This window comes from Gobio gobio (assembly GCF_949357685.1).
Source record: "Gobio gobio genome assembly, chromosome: 12".
NCBI classification, from domain to species: domain Eukaryota; kingdom Metazoa; phylum Chordata; class Actinopteri; order Cypriniformes; family Gobionidae; genus Gobio; species Gobio gobio.
In genome coordinates this window covers 4,583,365-4,599,570 of record NC_137105.1, presented here as the reverse complement: position 1 = coordinate 4,599,570, position 16,206 = coordinate 4,583,365, and the positions used below count along the sequence as shown (strand labels likewise).

The following is a 16,206-nucleotide window of genomic DNA, read 5'->3' as shown; positions in this document are numbered from 1 at the left end:
GCGGTGATTGGTCGCGTCACTTCCGTGCGTGTCTGTATTTACATTCCAAAATACCGGTCGACGGCAATGACAGTAATGCAAGTGTTTGTGTCTCCCTTAAATAATTATTTTACTTAATGTGTAATTTATATTTTTACCTCGACTTTAAGAGCTTGGAGGACGAAACCTACAAACACAATAAATAAATGAATACGCAAATAAATAAATCCACAAAATTCTAAATGAATGAATAAATAAATAAATAAAGTGCTGTCAAATCGATGAATCGTGATTAATCGCATTTAAAATAGTTTGTGTTTACATAATATATCTGTGTGTACTCTGTATAATTATTATGTATATATAAATACACACTCATTCATGTATATATTTAAGAAATATTTGCATGTATATACTGTATATATTTATATTATATATAAATATTTTACATATAAATATATTTATCTTAAATATATACATGCATGTGTGTGTATTTATATATATATAGCCTACATAATAATTCATCACAGTACACACACACACACACACACACACACACACACACACACACACACACACACACACACACACACACACACACACACACACACACACACACACACACACACACACACACACACACACACACACACACACACACACACACACACACACACACACACACACACACACACACACATATAAACACAACTTTTATTTTGAATGAGATTAATCGATTTGACAGCACTAATTTACTTTTTTATGTAGACTTTGTGGGTTTATTTATTAATTTGCGTATTCATTTATTTAATGTTTTTGCAGGTTTCGTCCTCCATACTAACAGACTTTTATTTTGAAGTACGGTCGTATTGCAACATCCCTGTTATTCTCTGGCTGCTGCTCGCTTCATTCTTTCTCGGATCGCAGGATCAATGGCCAACTAACACTCGCAGAAATACTCCAGTTTCTATAGATTTAAAGGGTTTAAAGTGAGCCGTTTGTGACACCTGTCAGGTGGGATTGAGTTACCTTTACATCCGTGATGGTTCGGCTCATGTTGAGCTCGTGCTTGGGATGATATGAGTGTTTAATCGCTGCTGTCATAGAGCATGTGCTCAGCTATACAGGAATGATGTATAGACTGACAGTTCAATGGATAGATAGATAGATAGATAGATAGATAGATAGATAGATAGATAGATAGATAGATAGATAGATAGATAGATAGATAGATAGATAGATAGATAGATAGATAGATAGATAGATAGATAGATAGATAGATAGATAGATAGATAGATAGATAGACATTGTGTATATCATGTCAGCAGTGCAACATTGAACATAAACTACATATTATACAGCATATGCATACAGTATACAATATATTATTTATAATATACAGAATACATTAGAACAGGGGTTTTCAAACTGGGGTCTGTGGAAAAGTTCAGAGAAACACAATGTAAATAATAATGATATTTAAATGTGATTAAAATTACTATTTTTAATGTTTTTGAAAGATGTCTCATGCTCATCAAGCCTGCATTTATTTGATCAAAAATACAGAATAAAATACTAATATTGTGAAATATTATTGCAATTTAAAATAACCGTTTTCTATGTGAATTTATTGTAAAGTGTAATTTATATCCTGTGATCAAAGCTGAATTTAGCATCATTACTCCAGTCTTCAGTGTCACGTGATCCTTCAGAAATCATTCTCATATGAGGATTTATTATCAATGTTGGAAACAGTTGTGCTGCTTAATATTTTTCATAACCCATTATACTTTTTTTTCTGGATTTTTTGACAAATAAAACGTTTTTTAAAAAGAACATCATTAATTTATGGTAGAAATATTTTGTAACAATGTACACTACCATTCAAAAGTTTGGGGTCAGTTTTTTTTTTTTTTTTTTTTTTTTGAAAGAAATTAATACTTTTATTCAGCAAGGATGTGTTAAATTGATAAAAAGTGATAATAAAGATTTATATTGTTATAAAATATTTCTATTTTGAATAAATTCTGACACTGAAGACTGGAGTAATGCTGAAAATTCAGCTTTGATCACAGAAATCAATTATACTTTAAAGTATATTAAAATAGAAAACCCTTATTTTAAATTGTAATAATATTTCACAATATTAATGTATTTTAATCAAATAAATGCAGGCTTGATGAGCATAAGATACTTTCAAAAACATATTTTTTAATGTTTCCAAACTTTTGACCCGTACTGTAAATAAGGTAAGATTAAAATGATTAATAATTTAAAAAGTCTGATTAAAATAAAACATTACATAGTACAGGACTATAGTGAGAAGGGAAAAAGTGTATTGTAATTATAATGTAAACACCAATGCAACTTAATTAAGAAACTAAGTATTTTCCAAATCATACTTTACACATTTATAATATAAATTTATTTTTAATAGTCTAAACTGGATCTTTATAGATGCAAATATATTGCTTCCTTTTCAATTTTAGGACGAGGATGATCACATTTGGGTTTTCTGACTGAAAAAAAGACTGAAAACCAATAGATTATATATCAATATGCACACAAATCAGACATGAGGTCTGTTAAATAAATTAATGCAGTTAGTCTCGTGCTCATTAGAGAAGTGCTAGTCTTTGGATATGATCCCAGCTCTGCTTGTTTTTCTGGTGTAGAGATGCCGGGCCTCAGCTGTAGGTTTTACCAGCACCGTTTCCCAGAGGTGGAGGATGTGGTGATGGTGAACGTGCGCTCCATCGCCGAGATGGGCGCGTATGTCAGTCTGCTGGAGTATAACAACATCGAGGGCATGATCCTGCTGAGCGAGCTGTCGCGCAGGCGCATCCGCTCCATCAACAAACTCATCCGCATCGGCCGCAACGAATGCGTGGTGGTCATCAGAGTGGACAAAGAGAAGGGTAAAATAAATAGCCTATTCATTCAATAAATATTAGAATAGCTGTTTACTGTTCAGAAGCACAGACTAGTGATGGGCGCTTTCGAAACCTTTATGAATTTAGTGTTTCGAATCAAACTGCCAAAGTCACATGATATCAGTAAACAAGGCTTTATTACGTCATAACGTTTTAAAATGTCAATGGTTCGCCACTGGGGGGGGTGATCTCATGCAGATTCAAAGAGAACCATTGAACAAGCATCTATGGGTTTTACCTGATCTCTGATCAATTTTATACATTTGTCAATGTTTAAATGAGGCATTTGTATAATTAAGAATAAACCATATAATATCCATTGATATTATAAAAAATTTATAAAAGAACATATATTACGCAGACACTTGATATTAATGGTATTAGATGATTAGTTAATTGCATTTGATAGATTATACTTTCAATTTGCAATGGGTTTGTAAAAGCTGTTTTTTTGCATGTTTGGCCTGGGTTTTAACGCATTTACACTGTTTTGACCAGCAGGGGTCACCAGCGTGTGGCGTTTCAAACCCTTCAAAGCAATTTTGCAAAGCAATTGGTTCAATTGATTTAAAGCTTTGTTTCTCCCATCACTAGCACTGGTTTGTTTACAGGGGTAACCCCTGTTCCATCAGCACCATCTACTGTCAGAGAGTGAATTTGCGGTTTCATTCAGCCCATCTGCTTCACTCGTTCTGCCATGCGCTTCTCATCCATGTTGGGGTTGTTTACATCATAGCAAGGGTGTGGTCAAGACCAGTCCTCCATGACTAAGAGGTGTGGTCAAGGCTAGACCCTCGAAGACCCAACAAAGACCAGGACCATTCAAGCGATTAATCGAGTGATGATTTATGATTATTAGTGATGAACACCTGCTGTTAACAAGCAGAATCACTGAAGAAAAGAGAAACAACAACAGAAAAAAGAGAAGAGACGAGCAGAAACACAAGAACTACAACTGACATCCAGCCTCAGCCTTAGATGAATTCAACTGAAGATAGAAGACGATTTTTATCTGTTCAGTTTGCTTTTATTTCTGTCATACGTCTACAGAAGTTCTTATTGAGAATGAACAGAGATTTAGATATTCAGTGTTTGTTTTAGTTGGGCTCTTGATTGTTTAATGTTAGCTTTATTCTGGCTGTTGTAACTGTGTGTATATAAGATGCATTTGTTACGATAAGAAAAACCAAGAGAAAATATGATCAGGTGATCATATAGTGATTTGATTAGCTTATCTTAGCTGGAGTCTAAATCTCTGATTATATGCGTGATGTGTAGTTTTATGGTATTGATTACAGTTACCCTGTGATGCTACAGCATTGTTATAAACTGGACAATTTCAAACTATGCACAGACAGTTTTAAGCTTCGTCATTTAGACACACAAACATCAAGAATCAGTGTATGAATCTGAACAATGGTGACAATCAAAAAATAAAACATTAACAACAAATTGTGAGAATAAAATAAAATACTAAGACAATTTATTGCATAATTTATTCATGTTACAATGCATTCTGGGAGTCATGGATGAGTTTTGTACCATGATGTTACCCAGCATGCATTGCGGCATTAAGCTTTTTGCTGATATCACAGTTACAGCAGCCAGAATAAAGCTAATGTTAAACAATCAAGAGCCCAACTAAAACACACTCTGATCACCATAATGGTGACTTGAAACGAAACATTTTAACAGCAAAATGTAAGAAAAGAATAAAATACTAAGACAATTTATTGCATAATTTATTCATGTTGCAATGCATTTTGGGAGTCATGGATGAGTTTTGTACTATGATGTTACTCAGCATGCATTGCGGCACGAAGCTTTTTGCTGATCACAAAGTTACTGGAGCCCGAATAAAGCTAATGTTAAGAGCCCAACTAAAACAAACACTGATCACCATAATGGTGACTTTAAACGAAACATTTAAAATAAAACATCAACATCTAAACTATTGTTAATACCTAATAAGTTCTTGTGTTTCTGCTTGTCTCTTCAGTGATTCTGCTTGTTCACAGCAGGTGTTCATCACAAATGCTCAATCATCACTCGATTAATCGCTTGACTATCTCGATAACTCCAGCAGTGATGGACACATATAAACACTGAGCACTTTTAACACTGATGATTTTGCTGCTCTTGAATGGTCTTTGTTTTGCTCTGGGTCTTGACTATACCTTTGTAACACAGTGTTGTAAATTTGAACCATTTGATGGAAAAGTATTCTAAAATGCATCTTAAAATTTTAATTCGTAATAAGGAATTATTCACTTTGTTTTGACCACATTAACAGTGCCATGCATGTTCGTTATCGCAACATTGCGGCATGTCTTATGTGTTTTAATGCATTTGGCCAATTTTAGATTTTTTGTTTCTTCTACAGGATACATAGATTTGTCCAAGAGAAGAGTGTCTCCGGAAGAAGCCATCAAGTGTGAAGATAAATTCACCAAATCCAAAACCGTGAGTGTTTTTATGTTATGTTTTTTAAATGAAAGTAAAGTTTTTGTGTTTTGAGGATGTTTGTTGTTGTGCTGCAGGTGTACAGTATTCTACGGCATGTTGCTGAAGTGTTGGAGTACACTAAAGACGAGCAGTTGGAGAGTTTGTTCCAGCGCACCGCATGGGTGTTTGACGAGAAATACAAGAAACCTGGATACGGCGCCTATGACGTCTTCAAACAAGCCGTGTCGTAAGTGTGAGCGATGAAGGTGCGTTCATGCCGTGCCGTAATTACTACTTGTAAACTGGGAATTTTCTGAGCGCTACCATGTGACTGCTGTACCACTTGATTCATATTGGCATTGATAGTGTTGCCATAGAAACGAGGAAGTGAACAGCTCCGAGTTGAACGTCACATGTTGTCATCTCATAATTACGGTAATTATGAGATGGCATGAACGCAGCATACACACAGATCAAGACTGTAAACCGAACAAACATGAAAAATATGTTTTATTCACAGTGATCCCGCCATCCTGGATGGTTTGGATCTGACTGAGGAAGAGAGAAACGTGCTCATCGACAACATCAACAGACGGCTCACTCCACAGGCCGTCAAAATAAGAGCTGGTATTTTATTATAAAAATATTTTGCACTCTTTACAATACTGATAGTTTTAATGCAAAGGAATTTTAAGTATTTTAATGAGCATTTTGGTTTTTTTAAACATTTAATGTTGGAATTAAAATAATTTCTTATTTATTTGAGTATTTTTATTTGATATTTTTTAACTAATCCACAACCTGAACAAGCACTTACTATGATTATTATCTATTTAAAGGTACACTATGTAACTTTTACTGCATGCATTGCAACATTGTTTTGGTTGTGCTTCTGCTCTGCGTTGCTGCGGATGAATATGATACTAATCTTGTTCATACTTTATTCCTGGCTTTGCAGACTTTGAAAATTCATACTCCTGTTACATAAATACATATAAAGCTTATAGAGTTTCATTAACCTTAAAATTGCTATATACAGTATATATATTCAGAAGTTTGGGGTCAGTAAGAATTTTTGCAAAGAAATGAATATGCATTAAATTGATCAAATTAATAATAATGCATTACATTTATATATAGCTTTTTTTTTACTCAAATCACACTTCACCCTTCAAATTGCGCAAATTGAAATTCACCCTTCGCTAGGAGTTTGATTGACAGGCGATCTGACCAATCATAATCCGCCATTTTGTCTGACAAAGCAAGCAAGAGAAACGGTGTATACTGATGTCTTTCCGCGGTTGAAACAACATTCCTTCTGAAGTTCATTCATGTTTATTTGATTATTAACTAGAAGGAAGATCTGTTCATGAGCAGCTTTAACTGAGGCGCTACAGCGACCTGTCACCACACATTAAAGAGCCACAAAACAGAATTGTTTACATTTCTGTAAAAAAAATGTCATATTAAATATCATATTCATATTCTGTTTCATATTAAACGTAACCTGCTCTGTCCTGTCGGTCAGTGCGTTGTCAGTGTCCTCTTTGGAACTTCGAATGCTCAATTTCGAATTGAAAATACACCTAATGGAAAAACTCCTATATATCGGAATAAAACATTTTACGGCCGCACGAGGTGATTTTTTAGGCATTTTGCATTTACAGGTCATCTGGTGTACGCAAGACACATGATCAGTCTTTAAAGATGGCGCGGTATGTTTGGACAGAAGACAAGAAAGTTCTTTATTTATGGCCCTATTGCATTGCACAGCTCAAAAAAAAGATCTGTTAATCTGGAAACCTCCCAAAAACAACTCATACATGGCCGCTCTCAAGTATAAGGGGCTTTCCTTGCCATTAATGCTTGGATAACACGCCTACGTCTCCTTTTCCTACAAATAATGGCTAGTGCGGTGCCTGAGATATATGTCACTATCTCATATATGCCATATGTTATGCCATATACATTCATGTATGTTTCCTTTTAACCCATCAACAGACATTGAGGTGGCGTGTTACGGATATGAAGGCATTGACGCGGTCAAAGACGCTCTGAGGGAGGGGCTTAACTGCTCCACAGAGGCCATGCCTATCAAGGTTCCTGCTTTATATTCTGCTGTGTTTCAGCACCAGTTTCATGATCCGCAGATTCTGTAATTAGAAACGTGTTATTTCTCTCAGATAAATCTGATTGCACCGCCGCGATACGTCATGACCACCACGACTCTGGAGCGCACAGAGGGTCTGTCGGTGCTCAACCAGGCCATGATCGCCATCAAGGAGCGGATCGAGGAGAAACGAGGAGTCTTCAATGTCCAGATGGAGGTCAGAAACTTTCCGAGCATCATAAATTTACTAAATAGCAAAGATTATACACTACCCGGCCCAAAAAAAAGTTGACTGGATCATTATTGCAGTGATTATTATGTTATATGTTTGGCAACAGTTCTTCTAACCCTGATTGGAGTGCCAAAAAACGGATGCGCCTCTTGATGGAAATGAATGTTATTTCCATTAGTAGGTCTTGAGATCTTGTATTGGCAATGCAAGAGTCCAGCAGTCTCCTCCTGCACATCCCAAAGACTTTCAATGAATTTTAGCTCTGGACTCATGCGTGAAAATGATTCTTCATGCTCTCTCCCAACCATTCTTTCACAGTCTGAGCTGATGAATCTTGACATTGTCATCCTGGAATATGGCCATGATGTGTTTTCTTACATGGTTGTTTAAGAAATGCTACACACTCCATCAATCAGGGTTAGAAGAACTGTTGTCAAACATACAACATGCTAGAAATATAATAACCACAGCCATAATGGTCCAATCATAGACTCTTAAAGGGTTAGTTCACCCAAAAATGAAAATAATGTAATTTGTTCCTCACCCTCATGCTGTTCCACACCTGTAAGACCTCCGTTCATCTTCAGGACACAAATTAAGACATTTTTGTTGAAATCTGAAGGCTCAGTGAGGCCTGCATTGGCAGCAATGACATTTGCACTCTCAAGATCCATTCATGTACTAAACACATATTTAAATCAGTACATGTGAGTACAGTGGTTTAATATTAATATTATAAAGCCACAAGAATATTTTTTGTGTGCCAAAAAACTAAATAACGACTTGTATAGTGATAACTGATGTCAAAACACTGCTTCATGAAGCTTCGGAGTGTATCGAATCAGTGAGTCGATTCATGATTTGGATTCAAACCGCCACTGAATTTCACTGCTGAAATCACGTGACTTTGGCGCTCCGAACCGCTGATTCGATACACTCCGAAGCTTCATGAAGCAGTGTTTTAAAATCGGTATTTTACACCAAAATGAGTTTAGACCTCTCAGAATAATTTGTGATGTTCGATTCTTAAACGAATCGTTCTTTTAAAGGGTTAGTTCACCCAAAAATGAAAATTCTGTCATTAATTACTCACCCTCATGTCGTTCGACACCCGTCAGACCTCCGTTCATATTCGGAACAGAAATGAAGATATTTTAGTTGAAATCTGATGGCTCTGAAAGGCCTCCATTGGCTCAATGGCACGGTTCACTCTCAAGACCCTTAAAAGGCACTAAAGACGTCGTTACAAAGTCCATCTCACTACAGTGGTTCTAAAATAACTTTATGAATCGGCAACAATAGTTTTTGTGCGCAAAAAAAACCCTAAATAACGACTTATATAGTGATGACGATTTCAAAACACGGCCTCATGAAGCTTCGAAGCGTTATGAATCACTGAGTCGAATCATGATTCGGATCGCGTGTCAAACTGCTGAAATTTGGCGATTCAAACCGCTGAATAGACTCACTGATTCATAACGCTTCGAAGCTTCATGAGGCCGTGTTTTGAAATCGTCATCACTATGTAAGTCGTTATTTAGGGTTTTTTTGCGCACAAAAACTACTGTCGCCGATTCATAAAGTTATTGTAGAACCACTGTAGTGAGATGGACTTTGTAACGACGTCTTTAGTACCTTTTAAGGGTCTTGAGAGTGTAAAGTGTGCCAATGGAGGACTTTCAGAGCCATCAGATTTACACTAAAATATCTTCATTTCTGTTCTGAAGATGAACGGAGGTCTGACGGGTGTCGAACGACATGAGGGGAAGTCATTAATGACAGAATTTTCATTTTTGGGTGAACTAACCCTTTAATGTCAAACCCTGATTATCCCTTAAATGTCACCCTAGTCTTGTCTGAATTTGTTCGTTCGCTTCATGTTATTATTTCCCAGACGTAGTTTTGGTGAGGTCAAAGTCCACTTGCCTTGCGTTCGTAGTTTTGAAGTGTTCCATCTATTACAGCGACTTTCTTCTGGCATGTTCTGCAGACAGGGTGACTCTTCGATTAAGTTTCCCTCAGGACTTTTGTAAAAGCCAAAATATGACAACGCCTCAGATTTGGTCCTTTAGAAGGCTGAACAATCCCCCGAGTGCTGTCACTGCCTTCTGCCATTTCTTCTCATTCAGAAAACAGCGTTGCTCGCTGACTGGACAAGATTTACAGCGAGTTTTCAAAATCGTGATAATCACACGTGGTTTTAATGACAATTAAATTTTAAACGATATTACTAACTGTCACTAAATTTTATCGTGGTTTATCGTGAAACCGCTAATCGTTTCATCCCTAATCGCATGTATGCTTCTCGCTTAGCACCGAATGAGCCCGTACACGTGCAGATGGGTACTGAACCAAAGAACTGGTTAGAAATTAACAAATCAAAACGGACCACTTGAGTCGTTTCTGACTGCCGAAGAACCGGCTCATTTGGTTCTTTTTGAGTCGGGCATGAATGAAAAGGCTAAGGCCCTGTCCCAAATGGCACCCTAAACCCTCACGGTCTTCCTCTGAGTCCGCACTTTCATGACATAACGTCGCTTTGACTGCCGGGAAGAAGTCCGCTGTGTAACCCACACCAGTGCGCATCGAGGGCGCATATCGACCTCAAAGGGGGCGCTCACGAGCACCCTTCTGAGACCGAAATTGACAAATGGGACACCTTACGGTCTCGTGGACTTGACGGACACGCGGCAGCCATTTTAAGTCCTCAAGACCAAAAGTGCATATGAAGTTTGCCATTTGGGACAGGGCCTATTTTTCCTCTCTGGATGTGTGTCTTGCGTCATCAACCCAGAACTAAAGTTTGATTCTGTGAATCGGCTCAAAAGAAAGATTTGTTCAAAACTCAAACTATAAATATGACTTGTCTACTTTTGGTGAGATTGTGTGATATAAATATGAAATGTAATATTATTCAAATGATTTTCTCAAGGGGGGGGGGGGGGTTAAATTCAGACCTTATTATCTTTTTCTTTGTAACATAAATGCAAAAGTGATTGGGTTGTCAAGAAAGCTGAGGTTCTAATCTTTCAAACGAGACCATATATGTCTAGTTTTGTGCTGTACAACTTATAGATTTTTTTCAAATGATTATGATGATGCAATGGGTGGGTCAGTGAGGGGGTGCAGAGCTGAAGTGGTTAATATTCTCGGAGGAGGGGTTTATGTAAATATTGGGGCTGGTGATGTCAGCAACCCTGGAGGAATGTCTGTAGTTCCTACCGGCCGTTTGCTGTAGTCCTTAGAAATTGATTTCTTTAAAAGCAAATATCTCCCTTTGCTTTAAACTTTGAACGTTGTAACTTTGCAGATGTTGTTTATGCTCAAACAGCAACATTACACGCTAGCTAAAGTTAGAAAAGTGAAATCGTGTTTTACCACCCCTTAAACCAGAGGTGGACAAAGTACACAACTCTATTACTTGAGTAAAAGTAAAAGTACTACTGGTCAAATATTACTCCGTTACAAGTGAAAGGTCTAAAAACAGATTTTTACTTAAGTAAAAGTACAGAAGTATTTGTTTTTAAAAGTACTTAAGTATCAAAAGTACATTTCCTTTTGTATGTCAATGCATTATTTTATTACTGTTGCATTGTTGTATTAATGCACTCTATGCCATCATGGTGGTTTAAGCCAGTCAGTGATGCTCCATCCAACATGCTAGCACACAACCACCTTAAACTCATTTCAATACTTGTATAAAAGTTACAACGCTCTTTACAAAGCTGCTGTCACTTTAAGGCAGAATGCACAGATCCTATACTCTGATACACATCCGATATTCTCCCAACTGTTTACTCTTCTCTTTCTCCCAGACATTTACCTTTTTTACATTTTATGAGACATGCGTCAAGTATATGCCAACTAAACTAATCATTAATCTTTTGAGAAAACTGAAACACACTTTAAGTATGGCCATGATGCACACACTGTGCCAAGGAACCGTCTTTTTCCATTTTGCTATAAACTGATCAATGTTCAAAAAATTGTTAGGAAACTTCACATGACCCTACATAAATAAATAAAAACCTTTTAAAGAAGAAAAAATCATCCACTTACTTTCAAAGCTGCTACAGAAATGACTTTTGACTTTGATAGAAATGTAGTGGAGTAAAAAGTATATTTGTCTTTCAAATGTAGTGAAGTCAAAGTAAAAGTATCCCTAAAAAATAATACTCCAGTAAAGTACAGATACTCAAAAAGTGTACTTAAGTACAGTACTCAAGTAAATGTACTTAGTGACTGTCCACCTCTGCTTTAAACTAACCCTAAAAGGACCCAAAAGTACCAATGTTTTATAAATGTATTTGTCCTGAATGCCTTCTCATACGTGAATGTTTCAGCCCAAAGTGGTGACGGACACAGATGAGACAGAACTGCAGCGGCAGCTGGAGCGTCTGGAGCGGGAGAACGCAGAGGTGGATGGAGACGACGACGCAGAGGAAATGGAAGCCAAAACAGAGGACTAGACGAAAAACCAACAACTCCTTCAGTGCAGAAATGGATTCACATAAACTGTTTTTGTATGGAAGCGACCAACCAGTGACGTCGCAGCAAATTAAGAGACAAACATCATAAAGCCGTGAAAACCTGATGATTTTTTCTTTTTAAACCGGTGGCCTTTTAAACCGTCACAACCATGATCAATATTAACGTTCAACGATGCAGAGTGAAAACTTCTGATTTTGCAGTTGTAATTTTCTGTGAATTAAGTTGTGCTTCAATCTCAGTAAAATTCTGGAAAGTTGTTGGAAGTTGTGCATATTTATTCCCACATATTACAAATCACACTGTACGACTTGGATCTACTGCCATTCAAAAGTTTGAGATCGGTACGATTTTTAATGTTTTTAAGAGGTCTCTTCTGCTCACCAAGGCTGCATTTGTTTTATTAAAAATACAAAAACTAATATTGTGAAATATTAAAATGTAAAATAAGTGTTTTCTATGTGAATATATAGTAAAGTGTAATTTATATCCTGTGATCAAAGCTGAATTTATCATCATTACTCCAGTCTTCAGTGTCACATGATCCTTCACAAATCACTCTAATATGATGATTTGCTGCTCAAGAAACATTTATGATAGTTATCAATGTTGAAAATAGTTGTGTAAAACATTGTTTAGGATTCTTTAATGAATAAAAAGTTCAAATGATCTGAAATAGAAAGCTTTTGCAACATCTACCGTTCAAAGGTTTTGGGTCATTAAGATTTTTTGGGGGGGAAACAACTTAAAGAAAATAATACATTTATTCAGCAAGGATGCATAAAATCTTTCAAAAGTGACATTTATAATGTTAAATTTGAAATAAATTGTTCTTTTGAATTTTCTATTCATCAAAGAATCCTGAAAAAAAAAAATGACAACCGTTTTAACATGATTTCTGAAGGGTCATGTGACACAATGAAGAATGGAGTAATGATGATGAATTCAGCTTTGATCACAGGAATAAATTACATTTTACTATATATTCAATTTATTTTACATTTTAATATTTCACAATAGTAGTGTTTTTTTAATAAAATGAATGCAGCCTTGTTTTTCTTCTAAAAACATAAAAAAAATCTTACCAATCAAACGGCAGTGTTACTCGGGTGCGACATGTTTGTAGACTGTACAATGATGACAAATCATAATTGTCAATTAATTCTTAGAAATTGTAATTGCGATTATTAATGACTATTATCACAATTTACATTGAATGATGTTTTGAATAGCTTTATACCATTGTTTGAAGCGACTGCATGCCATAGTTATATATGAAAACATTCTTCCTGAAAACCTTTTATTACTTTTCTATAGCATTAAGCCTCAAATATCAACTATACATTAGTTTGATTTCTAAAAATATACATGATATTATAACGTTATACTTAAATTAAAAAAATATAAAAAACCTTGACCTGTAGAAAGAAAGAAAAACATCTTAAGCATGCAGAATAACCCAAGTGGACATTTGTTTTGTAATTGCGCAACGATTCCCAATTGCTGGGAATTGTGGCATCCATAATTATAAATCACGATTAAAAATTAAATGAATTGTGCCGTGCTACTTTATGTGCACTTTTGGTCTTGTGGACTTAAAATGGCTGCCGCGTGCGCATGTCCGCCAAGTCAGTGATAAACAATTAAAATATCATAAGAGTTGTTTGTGGTGAGGTAAATTAAACGTGATATGCGGTGACGTCACATTCGTGTTGCATTGTGGTATATGAAGCTGCCTGAAGTGAACATAAACTTCACGAAGTGGAACGCACTTCAAAATGGCGGCGGGGATTCCCCCAAGGGGAAGTGCTTAGGGAAGTTTGCAAGTGTGTGTCTAAAAGTGGAGGAGTGGAACGCAGCCTTAAGGCCTGTACACACCGGGACGAATATCGCACGCGCTTATCGCCAGCGTTTTTCGTGACGTTTTTCGGCGCGTCTTGAGTGTTCACACCCAATCGATTTTCACTGGCGATGCGCCGAGTGAACGGGCACATTCAGTAGATGCGCTCCCGGTACACAAGATGGCGCTGCGGCACTTACGCTTCTGACACTCGCTTGTCACACAGAAGAAGAGGAGAGACAGTATTTACGTGCTTGCCAAAACCACAGATATATTATGTCTATGGCAAAACCATTCACACACTTTTTGCTAACTGGCAAGCAGCATTAGCAGTTCATCTTCTTCTTTGTCTACTTACTACTTCTTCTTCATATCAATGTGTGCTCGGCAAGACCGATTTTGTGCTTGAGCGCCACCAAGTCGTGTTTTACTGTCACTTCAGCAGCTCCAGGCACGTGAACAAAAGCGCCGATCTCATTGGACGGCCAGTTTTTAACGCGCCGCGTCAAAATAAAAAAACGAACCCGAGGCGTTTTTTTTTAAATGACGCTTTTACGGCTGGCGTTTTACGCGTCGATGTGAACACTCACATTGGCGCCCATTGTTTAGTCACGAGGCGTTAAACGTCGGCGATAAACGCGCACGAAAATCGTCCCGGTGTGAACAGGCCTTTAGGCCGTGTCCCAAATGGCACCCTAAACCCTTGCACTTTTTGTCTTGTGGACTTAAAATGGCTGCCACGTGCGCATGTCCATTAAGTCCACGAGACCGTAGGGTGTCCCATTTGTCATTTAGGTCTCAGAAGGGTGCTCACGATCGCCCCCTTTGCGGTCGATACGCGCCTTCGGTGTCCCCCAAACCAATACGTACAGTAATCACGTATTTCGTTGCCGAATTGTTGTCTCGAGCTCCCAGCGATTGGTCTGTTGCAAGCAATGATCTATACAAAATAATATAATTTAAGCAAGTAAATATGCAGGAATTAACGTGCAGCTTCAAAACTGAAACCAGGACAGAACACAGTAATATGCACACACGAAATGATTTTACTAAAAAAAAAAAATTCACTTTTATTCAAAACACATCCACTGATAAGTACAAAAACAAAGACAATCGTTTTCATGTAATTCAGTTTAGCGAGAGACCTTCTGAACAGTGTTGGGGTCCAATCAACTGGTTTTGTTTTAGCGAAACAACTGGGGAAAACTCTTTGGTACGGTTGGTGAGGGCGACCAAACGAACAGAAATGGTAAAAATCACAACCCAGACGTGATTGGCAATCAATACAGTAGGAATTTACAACGGGTACTCACAGAAAGAACCGCTAAACCGGGCAAGATGACGCTACACCGAAGAACGGCCCTGAGAAATCAGACCTCTTCCCCTCGGTAGCTTAAAAACAGACGTTTCGAGTCGGTGCTCGCGGCTGCCGCAGTCTTATCGGAGGCGTCTGGGACGTGAGAAATGAAACGGCTCAATATTTATTAACTCCAATGGTTGGAAATGGTCGAGTTTCCCAAGTTGTTTTTAAACCTAGATGAGCTGTCCAGCCCAAACGGGAAGTAAAAAGCAAAGTTCATCTGCGTTCAATGCTTGTTCATTTCCCAAGTCCGATCTTCTTGGCTTCGGTTTCATAAATCAATAGCCTCCACATTTTAACTATGAAGACCTCGGCCTCTTCATCCAGCACCTGAGGAGACGAGGGCAAGGCGTTAGATAATGTGATCGACACAATCGTACTCTTGAAAATGGTGTGAAACTTACCATCGCGACGTCATCTAAGATCCCTTGTGGTGTACTGTGGGCCATCACCTGAGAGGAAACAGTAGCAGTTGTTCTTTAAAGACTTATTGATTCATATGTAAGTCACTTTGGATAAAATGCATTTGGTACGGAGCAGTTACAGAGATTTAAATCAACTCGTTCAGAACGTGTCACAACACAAGCCCACATTTACACAACAATGTTACTAATTTTGTATGTGAAGAGTAGGGATGTAATAATGATTCACTAGCCGCGTTTCCATTACAGATTTGCGCAAAACTTTTGCGATATTTTCTAAAAGTCGATAAAAAAATATTGCGAAATGACAGCGTTTCCATTAACTGATGTTATGCGACTAAAACAATTTTTTTCCTCTTGTGATAAATCATTTCAAAAAATTATGCTACGTATGTTG

At 37.2% G+C, this 16,206-nt stretch overlaps 2 protein-coding genes across 2 annotated transcripts in view; one reads left to right on the top strand and one right to left on the bottom strand.

Annotated features, from left to right (window-relative positions):
- The first annotated feature begins 845 nt into the window (after window positions 1-845).
- On the top strand, window positions 846-12,453 carry eif2s1b (eukaryotic translation initiation factor 2, subunit 1 alpha b). Its single transcript, XM_079831957.1, has 8 exons — window positions 846-993; window positions 2,655-2,897; window positions 5,296-5,375; window positions 5,453-5,604; window positions 5,878-5,984; window positions 7,359-7,456; window positions 7,541-7,684; window positions 12,043-12,453. Exons 2-8 carry the CDS (start codon window positions 2,657-2,659, stop codon window positions 12,166-12,168), a joined length of 948 nt encoding a protein of 315 aa, XP_079688083.1. The 5' UTR covers window positions 846-993; window positions 2,655-2,656; the 3' UTR covers window positions 12,169-12,453.
- A 2,601-nt stretch (window positions 12,454-15,054) lies between these two features.
- The window catches only part of rbm25b (RNA binding motif protein 25b), a 51,316-nt gene continuing 50,164 nt past the window's right edge, over window positions 15,055-16,206 (bottom strand). The window contains exons 17-18 of the mRNA XM_079831919.1: window positions 15,792-15,839; window positions 15,055-15,717 (exon numbers count right to left, since the gene is read on the bottom strand). Coding sequence (XP_079688045.1) covers window positions 15,625-15,717; window positions 15,792-15,839 — 141 coding nt within the window. The 3' untranslated portion in view covers window positions 15,055-15,624. The remainder of the gene's footprint in view (window positions 15,718-15,791; window positions 15,840-16,206) is intronic.

Excerpts from the sequence above, each read along its gene's own strand:
- eif2s1b (XM_079831957.1), top strand. The coding sequence starts at position 2,657 with ATGCCGGGCCTCAGCTGTAGGTTTTACCAGCACCGTTTCCCAGAGGTG. Across the intron at positions 5,376-5,452 it reads AATTCACCAAATCCAAAACC|GTGTACAGTATTCTACGGCA; the intron begins GTGAGTGTTTTT and ends GTTGTGCTGCAG. Across the intron at positions 5,985-7,358 it reads GGCCGTCAAAATAAGAGCTG|ACATTGAGGTGGCGTGTTAC; the intron begins GTATTTTATTAT and ends ACCCATCAACAG.